General features: G+C 45.6%; 1 protein-coding gene across 1 annotated transcript; it reads right to left on the bottom strand.

Moving 5' to 3' along the window:
- Nucleotides 1–4851: 4851 nt before the first annotated feature.
- On the bottom strand, nucleotides 4852–13628 carry LOC307221691 (phospholipase A2 inhibitor and Ly6/PLAUR domain-containing protein-like). Its single transcript, XM_079986453.1, has 5 exons — nucleotides 13525–13628; nucleotides 10014–10115; nucleotides 8565–8714; nucleotides 7693–7830; nucleotides 4852–5634 (listed from the first exon to the last, which is right to left on the bottom strand). Exons 1-5 carry the CDS (start codon nucleotides 13610–13612, stop codon nucleotides 5492–5494), a joined length of 621 nt encoding a protein of 206 aa, XP_079842579.1. The 5' UTR covers nucleotides 13613–13628; the 3' UTR covers nucleotides 4852–5491.
- Between the last annotated feature and the right edge of the window lie 3614 nt (nucleotides 13629–17242).

Genomic DNA, 17242 nt, shown 5'->3' with positions numbered 1-17242 from the left:
CTGGCCCTGCGGAGTTGAGAAGGAAGGAAGGAAATGGATCCATCATATGATTATGCACTGAGCCAGAGAAGGAAACAGATGTCAAGGCACCACTTCCCTGACTTCTTGGAAATGCTGACATGTTCGCTTCCTGAAATGGTGCACAGTAGCCATAATCTCAAAGAACCCTGGGCAGAGAGGGCAATGGAAAGTTTCTCATGTGGCTGGTAGGAGTGTGACATAGCAAGAGGCAAATTTACTGCATGCGAGTTAAGATATAACCAGGTCTGCTAACTGATACAGCAGCCAACAAACCTTCCTTATCAAGCTCCTTCAATTAATTCTTAACTGCGGTAAGGAAAACACTTTTCATGTTTTATTATATCTATGCATCCAGACACAGGCCTTTCTATCTGACCCTTGGGTCTCTCCCCAGGTGAAATCCCCTTCTGGCTCACACCCTTTGTCCCTCTGGCCACACCCTGCCCTCTCCTTGTTTCACATCCTCCCAGGGTGTTTTTGCTTGCCTGGGAAAGTGTCCTCTAAGAATGACTCTTGCTTCCTGGATGCAGGATAGGGAGGGGTGAGTGAGTGCATATAGAAACTATCCCCCTGTAAGATTCACAGAGGCTAAACTAGTCAAACTGTCTGCAAGGCATGAATCTCAACTAAAGCGTTATTAAGAGCTCCAATTCATCTTGCTTGTTTCTGATACTCTATGCATTCATTGCTCCATTTGTTTTTGCTTCTGGCTTTGCCCACCAGTGGCAAGTAGCCTTTAGAATGTCAACCAGAGGGAATGTGGACCTCAACGCTGAATCCCCAGTGCTGGTTTAGATCTATACTATTATAGTATAGATCTATAGTTTAGATCTATACTATTATAGTATAGCAGAGACATCACCTTGCCAACAAAGGTCTGTATAGTTAAAGCCATGGTTTTTCATGGTTTTCCCAGTAGTGATGTATGGAAGTGAGAGCTGGACCATAAAGAAGGCTGATCGCCGAAGAATTGATGCTTTTGAATTATGGTGCTGGAGGAGACTCTTGAGAGTCCCATGGACTGCAAGAAGATCAAATGCATCCATTCTTAAGGAAATCAGCCCTGAATGCTCACTGGAAGGACAGATCCTGAAGCTGAGGCTCCAATACTTTGGCCACATGGGAAGAGAAGATTCCCTGGAAAAGACCCTGATGTTGGGAAAGATGGAGGGCGCAAGGAGAAGGGGACGACAGAGGACAAGATGGTTGGACAGTGTTCTCAAAGCCACAAACATGAGTCTGACCAAACTGCGGGAGGCAGTGGAAGACAGGAGTGCCTGGCGTGCTCTGGTCCATGGGGTCACAAAGAGTCAGACACGACTAAATGACTAAACAACAACAATTAGATCTATAATGTTGTTAAACATTAGCGAAAAATGTTTCTGTTCTGCCAGGCCTATGTTGGCAGTTCCCAGAGCTCCCTGTGAAGAGGGCTGTCCTCTGTGAAGCAGGACAAACACCTTCATGAATGCATAAAAAGGCAGGAACTGGTGTATGAATCATGCAGCAAGATTTTTAAAGCCGGCCCAAGAGCAGGGTAGGGATGCTTTTTTAACCAAGGGCCGAATACCCTTCTTTGCAACCTGCCAAGGGTCACATGACAGTGGTGGGTGGTGCCAAAGCAGAAGTGGACAGTAATGCAACCGATAGCATTTTTACCTTTGTACAATAGACTGGCTTCTACACATGCTGGCAAAGCCTTCTCTGCTCTCCAGTCAGATGAGAAACAGTTATTAGCAGCACTGAATGAAAATCTCCTCTCCAACCCTCCCCCCCAGCAAAAACTCTTGGAGTGCAAAGCAGTACCAGAGATGGGTGTGGCTTGGGAAGAGTTCAAGGGCCAGAGAGGGAGACTTTGAGGGCCACATTCTTCCCCAATGCCTGAAGCTCCACAACCCTACCCCAAAATGTGGACCCACATCTATTTTGGGCTTTGCTTCGGGGATGTCTTGGACTGGCACAGTTGAGAGAGGGCTGAAGCCAATGGCTTTTGCCTGAAAGAGTCTCAAATTTATGGGTCACTCAACTCATGGTTGATCTTTCTCAAAGTTCCTTCTCTGACTCTGATGCAGACTCTTTCTCCAGTTGCAGAGACCTGAGCTGTAGTGTGTCCCTGGATCTCACTGCTGAGCTGCCATGAATTAAGATCTTTCCCCTAGGTCCAGAGTTCAACTCATAAAACAGAAGTGCTGGGTTTACTGCCTAGCAGTAAAATTGCCATGATTGCCCATATGGCAGCTCCCTGGCTTTGTTGCAAATGCAAACAGTGTTGGAGCCCTTGGCATGATCAGCATCTGAGGTCGGCATTACGAGGCACCTACTGAAGCCCACACCCCTGTTGCGGACCCATGACTAGCTCTATGCATGATGGTCAGATTACTGTCATTCTGGGTGGGGTTGTGCTCCCTCTGAAGGAGCATCCAAGGCTCTTGAAGATAGGGACAGGGAAACATCCCATTCAACTTGTATCCCAATCTCTGTCAAGTGGTAACAAGATTCTAGATCAGGCATCAGCAAACTTTTTCAGCAGGGGGGGCAGTCCACTGTCCCTCAGAGCTTGTGGGGGGCTGGACTATATTTTTTTGGGGGGAATGAACGAATTCCTATGCCCCACAAATAATGCAGAGATGAATTTTAAATGAAAGCACACATTCTACTCATGTAAAAACACGCTGATTCCCAGACCATCCGTGGGCCGAATTTAGAAGGCGATTGGGCTGAATCTGGCCCCCGGGCCTTAGTTTGCCTGCCCATGTTCTCAGTGGTTCCAAGTGCTCATCTAGGGTTTGTATTTCCACTGGAAAATCAAGACACAGTGTAGTCTGCAAAGTCTTAGAACTATGGTTTATTCACACATAAAGGTAAAGGTAAAGGTACCCCTGCCCATACGGGCCAGCCTTGACAGACTCTGGGGTTGTGCGCCCATCTCACTTAAGAGGCCAGGGGCCAGCGCTGTCCGGATACACTTCCGGGTCACGTGGCCAGCGTGACATCGCTGCTCTGGCGAGCCAGAGTCGCACACGGAAACGCCGTTTACCTTCCCGCTGGTAAGCGGTCCCTATTTATCTACTTGCACCCGGAGGTGCTTTCGAACTGCTAGGTTGGCAGGCGCTGGGACCGAGCAGCGGGAGCGCACCCCGCCGCAGGGATTCGAACCGCCGACCTTTCGATCGGCAAGTCCTAGGCGCTGAGGCTTTAACCCACAGCGCCACCTGCGTCCCTTATTCACACATACTTACACCTAAAGCCTTCAGTGGAGGGGGTACCTCTCCCTGCTCCTCTCATAGCTATAGCAAGCTTGGCTCCAAAGCAGCAGCCAGTCATGGCCCTCCATTTCGTGGTGCAACCTCTCCCAGCCAGTGTGCATGGAGTTCTGCATACTTCCTTCTTCTTGCTCAAGAACGCCTTACCAATAAACGTCTGTGTAGACTCAAGGGACACCCTCCTTTCCCACAGTGACATCATGTCCCCCTGCTCCCCAGGGCCTTTTACATGGTTGATGAGAGCTAATGGCTGTCCATCAGCACCATTGTTCCCTTCAATGACCCACCATCACCAGGCTGGCATCATGAGGAAGTTTTCTGGTTCTATTCCCAGCCATTGCTAAGTCCAGGAATCCATGTGTTTGCTCAAACTCTGACCCTCCACTGGATGTAAAGATTATGGGGAGTCTGCCCACCTCTCCCTTCGTAACAGTAGTTTCCGGGGGGGAGGGGGGAGGACACAAACCAAAAGTTATTTTACTTAGTATATGTGTGAGGTATTTGTCTCAGCATCATTTGGGTAGGTTATTTAACTGTTTGTTTGTTATTTTCCCTTAGCAGTGTGAAAGGTTCCCCTCTGTCCCCCCTCTCTTCTCCTCCAACCTTATACTATAAACAACATCAATGTCTCACATTGAATGTAACTGATCCGTAGAAAAGACTCTATGCCCTGAAAATAGAGACAACGTACACACTTTTAAGAAAAAAATATTTAATGAAGGAATCCATGAGTTTGCTCAAAGTTGGACCCTTCACTGGATGTAGAGATTCTGGGAAGTTCATAACTGTATATTCCAAAACAACACGCAAATATAAAAAAAAGGGCAGCCTTCAAAATTGGTCCTTCTCTGACTATTGCAATGGGGTTTGTTGTTAAACCGTTCTTGGAATTGTGGCAATCTGAGATGCTCTGTCACTGGGAAGCAGCCCTTCCCACTGTCAATGCCTCCTTTTGTTGTTCCTCAGACCACCAGCTCCTTCAAGCTAGGGTTACCATGTCTCCTCTTTTTCCAGGACACATCCTCCTTTTCAGTGGTAAAATCTGAGACGAATTGCAGTTATTTGCTCTGAACGGTCATCATAACTGTCATAGTGTCCTCTTTTTCATTCTTCAAAATAAGGCAACCCTACAAAATAAGAATGTTCTTCGCTCCTGTGCTAAGCAGAAGCTTAGCAGCTTGGCTCATGCCTCTTGCTTGACAAAATGGAGATGCAGCTAGGAGCATAGGCATGACTGAAATGGTAGTGGGACTTGCTTCTGATTTTGGGTTTTAGTTTCTTCATTTGTTTTAACGGAGGTTCATCTCTTTTATACATGCAATAATCTTGGACACAGCTAAGGAGTGTTCCTCTGCCCCAGAATGGCCACATCACTTTTTGAATCAATACGAAGAAAGGTACCTTAGGAAGAAACACAAGGCTCTCTTCTGTAGGCTCACCTGTGCCACCCCACTCAGCCACAGAAGGAACCTCTGACTGGCACCTTCTCTTTGTTCAACCCAAGTTGACAGCCATCCAGAAGAAACAAACAAAACCAGTTTTGGACTGAATATTCTTTATTGGCCCTGCAATATTTCATTCAGAAAACAGCCTGGAGCATCAAAAACACACTTTGGAGGAGGTGCGGGAGGTATTGTGGTACTCAAATCAGGATGAGGAAGAAATTCAATTTTGTATGCATATTAATGAGAAACTAACTCATTTGCACTTTCCAGACCAATATGCAAACTAAAACCCACCTAGCCTTCAAATTTCACATTTCTCAGGATTTTGCAGTGTAGTTCTTCAACCAAACAGCATATACGAAAATGCATTTATGAGAGTAAAGTGTATATATTAGGGATAATAACATACTATGTATATTGTTCCAACTGCCTGCAAAAGTTGTGTTTAATAGGGTAAATTCATGCTAAATGTCGGCAGATTTTCATTTTATTTTTTAAATGAGAAACTTAAAAGCACTGAAATTTGACAGATTTGTCCATTCCAGTGCCAAAATGCTCATGGCATGAAACCTTCAAGGTGGCTGGCATGGAAAGAGAGCTCAGGAGAGAAACTTCATAAAGGGAATGCTGGAGATCATGGGTAGCAGGAGGAGGAAGAAACTCTTCAACAGGATATGGCTGGCACTAGGTATCATTGTTGCTTTAGGAGTTGTGGCTGGTTTCCAAGTTGTGGCTGATGCGGAATTTCTGGCTCGTTAAGGATTACGCAGTGTCTGCTTCTTTTGCAGCAGGGACACATGTTATTGTTTTGATATTGTAGGGGATTCCTCCAATTGTCAATGCATAGTTTTCTACACCACACATATTGCTTGTTCCACAACCATGCAGGACGAACGTCTTGGCACCTGCAGGTAAATATGGGGATCATCAGCAGGTGTCAGTGGTAGCTGCTCTAGGAAAACAAATGGGGCATGGCCCTTTCAGTGTCAATCTGCCCTCACCCAGCCCCCACTGGCCTGCCTTCTGACTCACAACCAGTCCAACGGATGAGTTTCACCATCAGCTTCCTTTTCCTTAGCGGCATTGCCTCTTGTAGATCAGAACAGGGAGGAAAATGGGTACAAAACTAGGATTAGTTACTCTGCCTGCCATGGGCTCTGCCTATGGTCGGTCCTATGCTAATTGATTGTAGAACCTTATATTTTCAGAATTTGTATTTCTATATAATAGTTGCCTGGGGTCCCATGGTGCCCAAGTGTGTTTTGCAGAGCACCCAGCCACCTTTATAGCAAACTGAAAGGAAAAACAGGGAAAGGGACCTGCCAAAAAATGAACCTGGGGCTCAGACCTCTGAGGCCACGAGTGTCTGTTCATCAGCCACAGTGGAAAGAATTTTGCAACAATTGGGATCCATCCATTCTTAACCTGGGCCTGGGCTGGATTGGGGAGGAGAGGAAGAGGCAGATGAGAAAAACAGATATGGGCGAAAGTTGTTCAACTTGGGGACACTTGGCAAATTCTCATTTTTTTTATTTTTTTTATTTCTGGGGTTTCTATCTGAGCTTGTGATTCTCCCTGAGCTATAACTCCTTCTGGGGTGCAGCCTGTCCCCCCAGACCACATCCATAACCAGCCTACTTATCACCCTCCTTTGGGGCTTGAACACTTGCTTGCCTGGACGGAGGAGAAAGATGGCTGCATGTTGTGCATGTGAAATGGGGGGGGGGGGAATAATAATGTTTTGCTCCACCCACTTCTGATTCACGGGCACCTGACCTCTGGGGAAAAAAAATATTTTTAATTGTTAAATATTTATAGCACCCTTCCTCTCAAAAGAGCCTGGGTCAGTCAACACATCCACAATTTATTTTTACATTTATTGTTGTTTTTTAAAAAGAATTAATCCTCCATCTGAAAAAGGTATCCCACCTTTACTGCTAGGAGCTCAAGGTGACATATTTGGTTGTCACAACCATCAACATCTTACAGTGGTACCTCGGGTAAAGAACTTAATTCATTCTGGAGGTCTGTTCTTAACCTGAAACTGTTCTTAACCTGAGGTATCACTTTAGTTAATGGGGCCTCCCATCGCCACCGCATGATTTCTGTTCTCATCCTGAAGCAAAGTTCTTAACCCGAGGTACTATTTCTGGGTTAGTGGAGTCTGTAACCTGAAGCATCTGTAACCCGAGGTTCCACTGTATTTTATGTTCACAACATGGCTGCCATGGAGTCCAACTGTGCTAGGGAGAAAAAGAAACCTCTTTCCTATCCAAGCATGCATTTCCAATAATAAGCATATTACTTATTCTTCCATGCCAAGTGTTTCTCTGTGTGACTGCATCAAAGTAAGCCTCCTCTCCTAACAATAATTCAGAAGCTGAAAACCTCCAAGCTGTGTGCTAACTCTGCATACCAGTCAATAGTATTCAGAGTCATATTTCTTCAACACTGGTTGCAAAAGAAACCCCATGTGGCTTATCATTATGCTGAAACTGGTCTTGTAGGACCAGTTCCCATCATTCAACTATGCACTGGGTGACAAAGTATTTTCTTTTGCCCATCTGAAATGTTTCAACATTTAGCTTCTAAATGTTCCAAGTTCTACTCAAATGAGAAGGACTTATGTGAATGGGCCCAGACTCAATCCCGCACTCGACACTTTAGTGCTCCAAAGAATGATGCACACATGCCATTAGCACCTTATCATGGGTGCAATCCCACCATGCTCTGGCACAGCACTTGTTCATTTCAATGATGCTTGCACCAGAGAACATCCTGGGAGATTGTTCCCCAAGAGTCAGGGCTGCAAGTCTGTTGTTCTGCCACCTGAAATAGTCATCTCATCTTGCCTGATGGTTGGTCCACCTCTAGATCCTCCAGAGGCAGCATTCCCCTCCCACCTGCTCTTCCCATCCCACGGAATACCTCCTCCTTTGCTTAGTCCCTTCAGAGTCCCTTACCAGAGCTTCCTTCTACAGTGATGCAATTCCTTTGACCATCTGTGCATAAGACTGGTCCATCCGTGCACTCTTCCTCCGTCTGAGCATAACATCCTTTTAGGCAAGTGAGCCCATTCTCAGTCCAAGGAGCTTGAAGAGCTATGAAGCAAAGAAGACAGAAGCAAATGATCATATATGGAACATTTTTACATAAGAATCTCTGAAGAGCCCTGCTGGATCATTGACAGGCCTGCTTCACACAGACACAGCAGCCACAGCCTTCCTGATGCATTCACACAACCACCCACTGAGTCCTCCCCCCAGCTGTTTGTTAGCATATTCTTTGTCAGAATGAAAGAATGAGTTCTACACACACAGGTTTGACACCTTTCCTGTCTTGTGTTAGGATGAAAGGTGTGGAGATACCAAAACTTCCTCCACTCCACCCTGTTCCTGCCAAGTTTCAAAAGCAAATTGTGAATGTTTTCATCATTCTGAAACCAAGGGCCCCTCCAGACTGGTGTTCTATTGCGGGTTCATTTGTGCAACATGTTTTTCAAACTATAACACTGCATTAGTGATGGATTTCTCCTGGTTTCATTTCTTCTGTGATGCTTCTCCAGTTTTATTGCATTCTACTGTGGGATGAAAATAAACCAGGACATTTGTGGTATGAAAAACTATGGGATTTCAGCTAGAAGTAATGGGATGTGCACTGATTAGAAATTAAGCAGTATGACCATGCACATACAAACGGTATTGAGAATGGAATAGTGTGTGACTGCCCCAGTAGCATCATGGGCACAAATCATTCTGAATGCACCATAAAAAGAACTCCTGGAGTGGCTCATTTCTGCAATTCTGATATCATAGAGGGGTAGGTTATGACATACAGGTCCAATTTAACTTTGTGTTGCACCCATCTTCAGTACAGCAAGCAGAGCTGGAGCGCAAATGTTTCTCTTTTCCTATGGTGATGTTATAAGCATTGGCACAAGAATCACTTTTTCCACATGAATAGGTTGTTGTGTCAAACTCGGTGCCTGTTTACCGGAAGAAAAGAAAGACAAACAACAGGTCAGGAGAGCTCATTCCCCAGAATCCTTCATTCTCTGCCGAACTCTATGGTCTCTGCTCTGCCTTGCCCTTCCATCCTTTCCAAGTTCTCCCAAAGGAATATGGCTCAGTGGAGTAGAGCCTCCATCTTGCTGAAGAAACTCTGGAAGTTTCAGATCAATGGTGAAGAACCTCAGGTCTGTGGACCAAAGGGAATCTCTTTCTGTATCTGACCCTTCAGAACTGGCCCAAACCACACCCCTTACCAACTTCGTTTTACATCCTCCTTGAGTGTGTTCGCCTGGCTGGTATATGTCATTGAAATCTGATAATGATTTCTGTTTTCCTTGACCGAGTGGAAGATAGAGAGAGAGATGGGTGTTTGTGGGCATAACCTAGCCTATAAAGCTAAAATTTACATTTATTGCTTTGCCCACTTTTGCTTATGGCCCTGCCCAGTTCTGGTGTGTGGCCCTCAAAACAGAATGTGGCCCTCTGCCCAAAAGGGAATTCTGCTCTGGAACACTGCCATAAATCTCAGGAGGTGGTTAGTGGTAGAGGAGAAAGAATGGGGTACTTCCTGTCCAAGCCTCAGTCTGCCCTCTGCTGGCATCCACCTGTTCAAGGAGGACCCACTATATTTTCCTGATGAAAATAGGGACCCCCTATTCTATTATTATTATTGTTGTTGTTGTTAATATTATTGTTATTATTATTGTTATTGTTGTTAATAATAATAATAATAATAATAATAATAATAATAATACTATTTATACCCTGCCCATCTGACTGGGTTGCCCCAGCCACTCTGGGCACCTTCCAACATATATAGAAACATAAATAAACATTTTTTAAAAAAACTTCCGTATACAGAGCTGCCTTCAGATGTCTTCTTAGGGCTGTATAGTTACTTATCTCCTTGGTTTGGAGGTCAGATAACTTCATACCCTCCAACATTTATCCAGTGAAAATAGGGATGGCACAAGGAAATGCAGGACATTCCAGGATCAAATCAGAAACTGGGATAGCTTCTGTAAATCTAGGACTGTCCCTCGAAAATAGGGAAACTTGGAGGGTCTGCTGTCAGCGTCCAACTCCTCCTTAGTCTCAGGGTTGTCCCTTGCAGAACTCAACTGGGAGCAGGAGATGGGGGCAAAAGTAGAATGATTTGGCTCTGCCCATCATTGGCCTTCTTCCATACCAGTCCTAATGGGCACCAGCCTCCATTGGATAGATTGTGGCACAGCGTGGAGCATGCCACCAGGCAAGGCCAACACCTCCCTTACCAAGCATTGTGCTCTGGTCCCTGATGAGCATGCAGGCATCCAAACCGCTGGCACAGTCCGAAGCATTAGAAACCTCTGCTCCTTGTACACACTTCAAGACAGCTGGAAGAAGAGAGAAGGGCATCATTCAACTATGGGACTGAAGAACCCTCATGCATTGGACAAAATGGGGAAGGCCCGTGTCCCATTCAGTGCGTAATGCTGACTCTGGGCAAAGTTTTTCCTAGAGTGCACATCACAGTGTGAAATGTGTCCTGCTGGATAAGAACTTGGCTGTGTACACACCATACATTTAAAGTTTATTTAAAACACACGACACACACACCCCCAATCCCCGGAACTGTTATTTGCCCCTCACAGAACAACAATTCCCAGCACCCTGAACCAACTACAGTTCCCATTATTATTTGGGGAATGTCATGTGCTTTACATGAAGGTTGTCATAATTTACAAATTTTAATGCACATGTGTTTTCTAGCTAATCAAAATGCCATCTTGGGTGAATAGGGGGAAGAAAGCAGGGAATTATGTCAACTTTGAACAGTCTATTTCCATTCCTTCTTCCTCCCATAGGAGACAGTGATGGCCTCCAACTTTAAAAGAGGATTAAAGAAATTCAGATAGGAGAAGATTCTCAATGGTGACTCAGTGTGACGGCTATCCTTTCTGTCTACCGCGAAGGCAGCAATGCCTCTGGAAGCCTGTTTCTGGGAATCACAAGTGAAGAGAGTGCTGTTGCAGGTCTTAGTTATGGGATTCCCATAGGCATCTGGCTGAGAACAGGATTGTGGACAATATGGGCTACTGGCCTGATCCTGCAGGCTATTCCTGTGTTTTTCTACCAAACACAGAGTTAAAGGTAAAGGGACCCCTGACCGTTAGGTCCAGTCACAGACGACTCTGGGGTTGCGGGGCTCATCTCGCTTTATTCGCTGAGGGAGCCGGCATACAGCTTCGGGGTCATGTGGCCAGCATGACTAAGCCACTTCTGGCAAACCAGAGCAGCGCACAGAAATGCCGTTTACCTTCCCACTGGAGTGGTACCTATTTATCTACTTGCACTTCGTGCTTTCGAACTGCTAGGTTGGCAGGAGCAGGAACCAAGCAACGGGAGCTCACCCCATCACGGGGATTCGAACTGCCGGCCTTCTCACAGCGCCACCCGTGTCCCGCCAAATACAGAATCTAGCCCTTAATTGATTATTGATTGATAGATTACTTTATTTCTATGCTGCTTAATATATTAAAATTATCTCTAAAGGCAAAGGAGCCAATTCCTAGGGGGCAAGGTCCCTTTGCCCTCCCCCCATAAAATATGTCGGGGGAGGCCCCCCCCCCAAGAAGATGGGCATTGCCATTCAAATGCTGTGTGTGCACCATGTCATGTGATTGATCATGCAGGGTGGGGATTACCTGCCCCTCCCCAATATTTTATTCAAGTTGGGGGGGGGCCCTGCTATGAGGTGTATAAAAAGCCGAAGCAACAACAGACAACTTAAAGAAAACATTACAAAAATACACAGTTACATATAAAAACGTTACATTAATATAACATTACATATATATATATATATATATATATATATATATATCAGTAGCAATTCCTTTCTATCTCTTTTTTATATATATAAATTTTATTAGTTTTTTAACATATCATTTTCAACAGTAATTAAACATACTTTTACATCTTATTCAATTTTTTTGACTTCCATCAGTCCTGTCTGAAAATTTTCCAATCTAATCTCTTAGTATGCATTTCTTATTTTCCCTATTACATTTCAAACTCATAACCAATATCTCTATCTTTTTCTACTTTGTAACACTTCTCATATTTTTCCTTACAAAACTTCTTGTAGTCCTACTAGCCTAATTTGTTGATTACAGTTGCTCTTCAAATAATTCAACAATTCCTTTCATTCTCAGCCTCTCGGTTCTCACCCAGGGTCCAAACACCCTCAGCTCACCCACAAAAGTCGCAATCAGAACAGCGGCCATCGATCTAGTCTCTCACTATAGACTTGCTTTTCATGGGCAAGCCCAAGGTCAATGGTACTTCCTCAGGCTTCCCACAGCTGTGTCCCATTCAGCTGCCCTTTCCACAACCACTTCAAGGTACAGCAGATGTATTAAGTCTCCCAGGGGGTCCAAAGGCTGGGGGAAGTTTCCCCCTGCGCTCACAGCTCTTTCTTCACCCTCTGTCCACTCCTCGTTCTCAAGCTGCCATACAGCTCGGCTCTTCTTTTTGCCAAGAGATCCTCTTGTGGTAAGAAAGTTCTCTGCAAAGTCTTTAACCCTCCAAGATTGGCATTAAACAATGGCACAGTAGGTATGTGATTCCAATTTTGTCCCTTACCACATAGTAGGAAAACACATCCGATGAATGATATTTGGAAAAAGAAAAAGAAAAAGAAAAAACTTTACATGGCAGATCCTGTGCATGCTGCTGTAAAATGGGGTGCACAACTGGCATTTGAGTGCTGTATAGAGATGGTGTACTAACAAACACCAATCTTCTGTGTCATTAAGAGGGGCACATTCCCCTTCCCACCCCACCCCATGCCATCAATGGCCCCAGTCCCACCACTGGCTACAGCACATTGAGATTTTGTCAAGAAAGCCAAGAGAAGATCAATCAGCAGTAGAAAACGACCAAGGCAATAGCATTTTGCTAGTTACACGGCAGGTGACATAGCTACCTAGGGGTGTGTGTGTGTGTGTGTGTGTGTGTGTGTGTGATTTTGTAGCTTTATATTCTGATTTTATCCTGCGAACTGCCCTGAGACTGAGGGTATAGGGCAATGCAATAAACAAACAAACAAACAAATAAATAAATAAATCTCATGCAAAATATGCCTCCCAATGCTAGTTCTACTGGACTTAACCTTTCAGAGGTCCTTTACCATTACCCTTTTTACCTACTATGAATAGACCTTTGGAAGTTAGTGGACATGACTTAGGCTCATCCATTGCAATATACATACTCCGAGTAGCACTTAGCTGAATACTGTATATTTCAGCCAACACCTTTAGAATTTACAGCAGATTACTCCCAGTCTATGATTCTATGATTCCCCATCACCAAAGGCATCCACTCAAAAGCTAGCGTGGAAGTCCAAATTTGGGGGGGGGGGGGACACTACCTCTTGCATGCACCTCAGCTCTTCCTTTTGCTAAAGATCAGCCTGTGGCAGGAACAATCTGTGCAAACTTTTTAACCCTCAAACGATGGCCCAGTTGATATGCCATTCCATAGTACTGGTCTTCCATTCTGTCCCTAACAGCATAGTAGGAAAATGGATGTCATCAATGATAAATAACTTACATGTATCCGCAGAGGCAACTAAGAGTGGCGATCAGTCTGTGGCAAGAACATTTTGAGCAAAGTTTTTAACCCCCCTAGATTAGCATCAAACGATGGCCCAGTTGATATGTCATTCCATAGTGCTGGTCTTTCATTCTGTCCCTAACAGCAAAGTAGGAAAATGGATGTGATCAATGATAAATAACTTACATGTATCCGCAGAGGCAACTAAGAGTGGCGAAAGAAGGCAGAGCATAATGAGAGGCACCATGGTGTCGTAAGGTAGGGCTAAGATCATTGCTGAGCTTGACTGCTTCTTGTGCCCAGATGTATGGGCAAAGGACGTTTTATAGATGGGTCTGCTGTAACATCTTTTAGGGAGTTGCTCCAATGAACCACAGTAAAAGGAGTGTTGTGTAGTGTAAATACCCATAAAGAAAATGGGTGGAGATGCTTCTCTTATTGTGCAAGGACTTCCTGGAACGAACGGTGGATTCTGACAACAAATTTGGCAAAACTGATGCCAACTGATGCATTTCTAGCTTTAGGAATGTTTGGCATGTACCTTACATATTATTACTTATTCCATTTATTCCCTCACTCCTCTATGGATCCTCAAGCAGGCAGGAAGGCAGGAGTGCTCTTTTATTCTAACAACAACCCTGTGAGGTAGGTTCAGCTGAGAGATAGTGTGTAGCCCAGGGGTCGGCATGGTTTACCTCGCATGGGCCGGTTCACTCCAGCGGAGATCCCTCCATGGGCCGGATCACGATTTCTGCTGTCTGTATCTGCGCAGATGCGATTTCCAGTGCTGCAGAAGCGAGTCCCCGTGCCACGCTGTGCCATTTTAGCGCAGCACGCAGGGACTCACCAAGCAGGCAGCTTTGTTTGGAGGCAGCTCGAGGGCCAGTTAAATGACCTCTGTGGGCCGCTTGTGGCCCATGGGCCTTGGGTTGCCAACCCCTGGGGTAGCCCAAAGTGCATCACTCAAGGAGTTTCATAGATGAGTGGAGATCTGGACCCACGTCTTCCTCACCCTGCCATATTATCATTTATTGCCTGCTATGTTCTGAAATTAGTGTAGCCAGCTCCAGAAAACATGGAAAGTTCAGAGAGGAGCCTCAAAACTCAAGGATGGCGAGCCTGTGGCCTTCTGAATTTTGATATGGATGCAGCTTCCATCATCCCTAACCATTAGCCATGCTGGCTGGAACTGACAGGAACTCCAGTTCAACAAAACCTGGAGGGTGACACGTTTTGCCACCCCACACTTGGCTCCATGCTCATTCTCCTCTGTCCCCTGATTGTTTGGAATATGGGGGGTCACCCCCCAAAAATATGGAGGACCCAGAAGAGTGGGGCCCTAGGATTTGGTATCCCTGGTGTGTGTGTGTGTATGTGTGTATGTGTGGAGTTGTTTTGGGGTAGGATTGCTTTTTATTGAAGCAAAAGACAGGCAGAACCATGAGTGACATTGGCTGGGTCAGGGACTGGACAGAGGAATAGTGAGGCAGGTGAAAGGCAAAGTGGGAAATTGTGGGAGAAAAGGAGGAGGCAGAGCCGGAGCAGTTGGCTGACACGTTGTCACTAGATTCAGGTAGGTAGCCATGTTGGTTTGACGTAGTAAAAATATATATAAAAAATAATAAAAAAATGTCCAGTAGCACCTTAGAGACCAACTAAGTTTGTTCTTGGTATAAGCTTTTGTGTGCATGCACACTTCTTCAGATAGTTGTCACTAGAAAGCATTCCAGACCCCCCTTCTCCCAGAACCTGGCAGGCCTTGAAAGTAGGGGAGCAAAGGGCTTGGAGACAAATGACCCTACGTGGCCAACATAAGGTGGGCGCTGCTGCTGACAATTGAGGAAGTTGAGAGAAGGGGGGGGGGAGACTTTCTTGGAGCAACACCATTACTCCAAGAAGCTGCATTTCTAAGCCTCCCTCTGTGAATATTGAATAAAATGTTTTGGTAAGAACTTTCCCTGTCTCATCTATTCCTTGCAGCCTACTGTGGGGGGAATCAGGTTCCCTGACGCCTGACAGGCTGTGACTTGAAGAACGTGTTCTTGGGCTTTCTTTTCACTCCTCCTTGCCATTGCTTTTTCCACATGTGATATGTCTTTTTAGGGTGTGTAGCCTGAATGCAGGAACCATCTTAGTCAAGATTTTTATACAGTGGTACCTCAGGTTACAGATGCTTCAGGTTACAGACGCTTCAGGTTACAGACTCCGCTAACCAAGAAATAGTACCTTGGGTTAAGAACTTTGCTTCAGGATGAGAACAGAAATCGTGCTCTGGCGGCACAGCGGCAGCAGGAGGCCCCATTAGCTAAAGTGGTGCCTCAGGTTAAGAACAGTTTCAGGTTAAGAACAGATCCCCAGAACAAATTAAGTTCTTATCCCGAGGTACCACTGTAGTCCACTGTTTTGGCTAAAGGCCAATGTATAAATGCCATAAGCAAACAAAAAAATCTCCACCAGCCATTTTGTGGGTCACCTGCTCAGTTACGTGACATATCTACCCACTTCCTGTTTGGCCAAACCAGGAAGTTTGTTGGGTCTTTCATGGGCTGCTGTCTTTGTTTTCCCCTTAGTGTGACATGTGTTACCAAGCCCTAGATGAAACTAAGGGCTTATTCACACTTCCCCTGGTCCCTCACCTTTCCCGATGGGAAGCAGCTCTTTAGCACACAATTGGAGCAAATGGCAATTGGGCTTTTCCCCCCAGATGGATGTTTGTTCTGATTGAGCACTAAAGAGCAGGTTTTCCATGCAAAGGAGTGAGGTAAGGGGACAACCGCTCAGACCACTTGGACCCATGTTTTCTAGGCAGGGAACAAGCAGATACAGTGGTGCCTCGCAAGACGAAAATAATCCGTTCTGCGAGTCTCTTCGTCTAGCGGTTTTTTCGTCTTGCGAAGCATCCCTATTAGCGGATTAGCGGATTAGCGCTATTAGTGGCTTAGCGGCTATTAGCGGCTTAGCGGCGGCTAAGCGGCTATTAGCCGCTTAGCAGCTTAGAAAAAGGGGGGGGAGGGAAAAAACTCACAAGACTCGCAAGACGTTTTCGTCTTGCGAAGCAAGCCCATAGGGAAATTCGTCTTGTGAAGCGCCTCGAAAAACGGAAAACCCTTTCGTCTAGCGGGTTTTTCGTCTCGCGAGGCATTCGTCTTGTGGGGCACCACTGTATGTGGATGAGCCCTAAACCCATGTCCGCACAGTACGCTTCCCCCAAACATTTCTGGGAGTGGTTAAAGGTGCTGAGAGTTGTTAGGAGACACCAAATCCCAACCCAGAGCTCCAATTTCTGTGTTCCCTGAGGAGAGGGGTGGAGAACTGTAGCTCTGTGTCGAGAAAAGGGAGTCTCCAAACAATTCTCTGCCCTCTTAAACTATAGCCCCCTATAGCTCCCTATAGCCCCCTATAGCTCCCCCTATGGGGGAGACAATGGGTGTTTGGCATCATAGTGGTTCAGGAGTGGCTTGGACTGGCACCATTGAGAAAGGGATGAAGACAGTGGTCTGCGTCTGAGAGAGTCTCTCCTTTGACAAAGGATTTGTTGATCGCCCAACTCATGGGCAATCGTTTTCCAACCCTGATGCAGACCTCCTTACTTCTGCTGCAGAAAGCTGAGCTGCACTATGTTCTTGGATCTTGCTGTTACTGTTCAACTGGCATGAATTCAGGCCATTCCTCTAGGTTCAGAGATTGACTCCCAAAACAGAAGTGCTGGATTTACTGCCTGGCAATAAAAGTGCCAGTCCCCTGGCTTTGTTGCAAATGCAAACAGGGTTGTAGCCTTTGGCAAAGTCAGCCTCTGACATTGGCTCACTAAAGCCCACACCCCACTTGCAGTCCCCTGACTAGCTCTATGCATGATAGTCAGATGATTGTGGGAGCTTCAGTCCCTCTGGTGCAGCAGCTAAGA

The sequence above is a fragment of the Podarcis cretensis genome, assembly GCF_951804945.1.
Source record: "Podarcis cretensis genome assembly, chromosome: 8".
Lineage (NCBI taxonomy): Eukaryota > Metazoa > Chordata > Lepidosauria > Squamata > Lacertidae > Podarcis > Podarcis cretensis.
The sequence above is the reverse complement of the archived record's forward strand: the minus strand, read 5'-3'. Positions and strand labels throughout refer to the sequence as shown.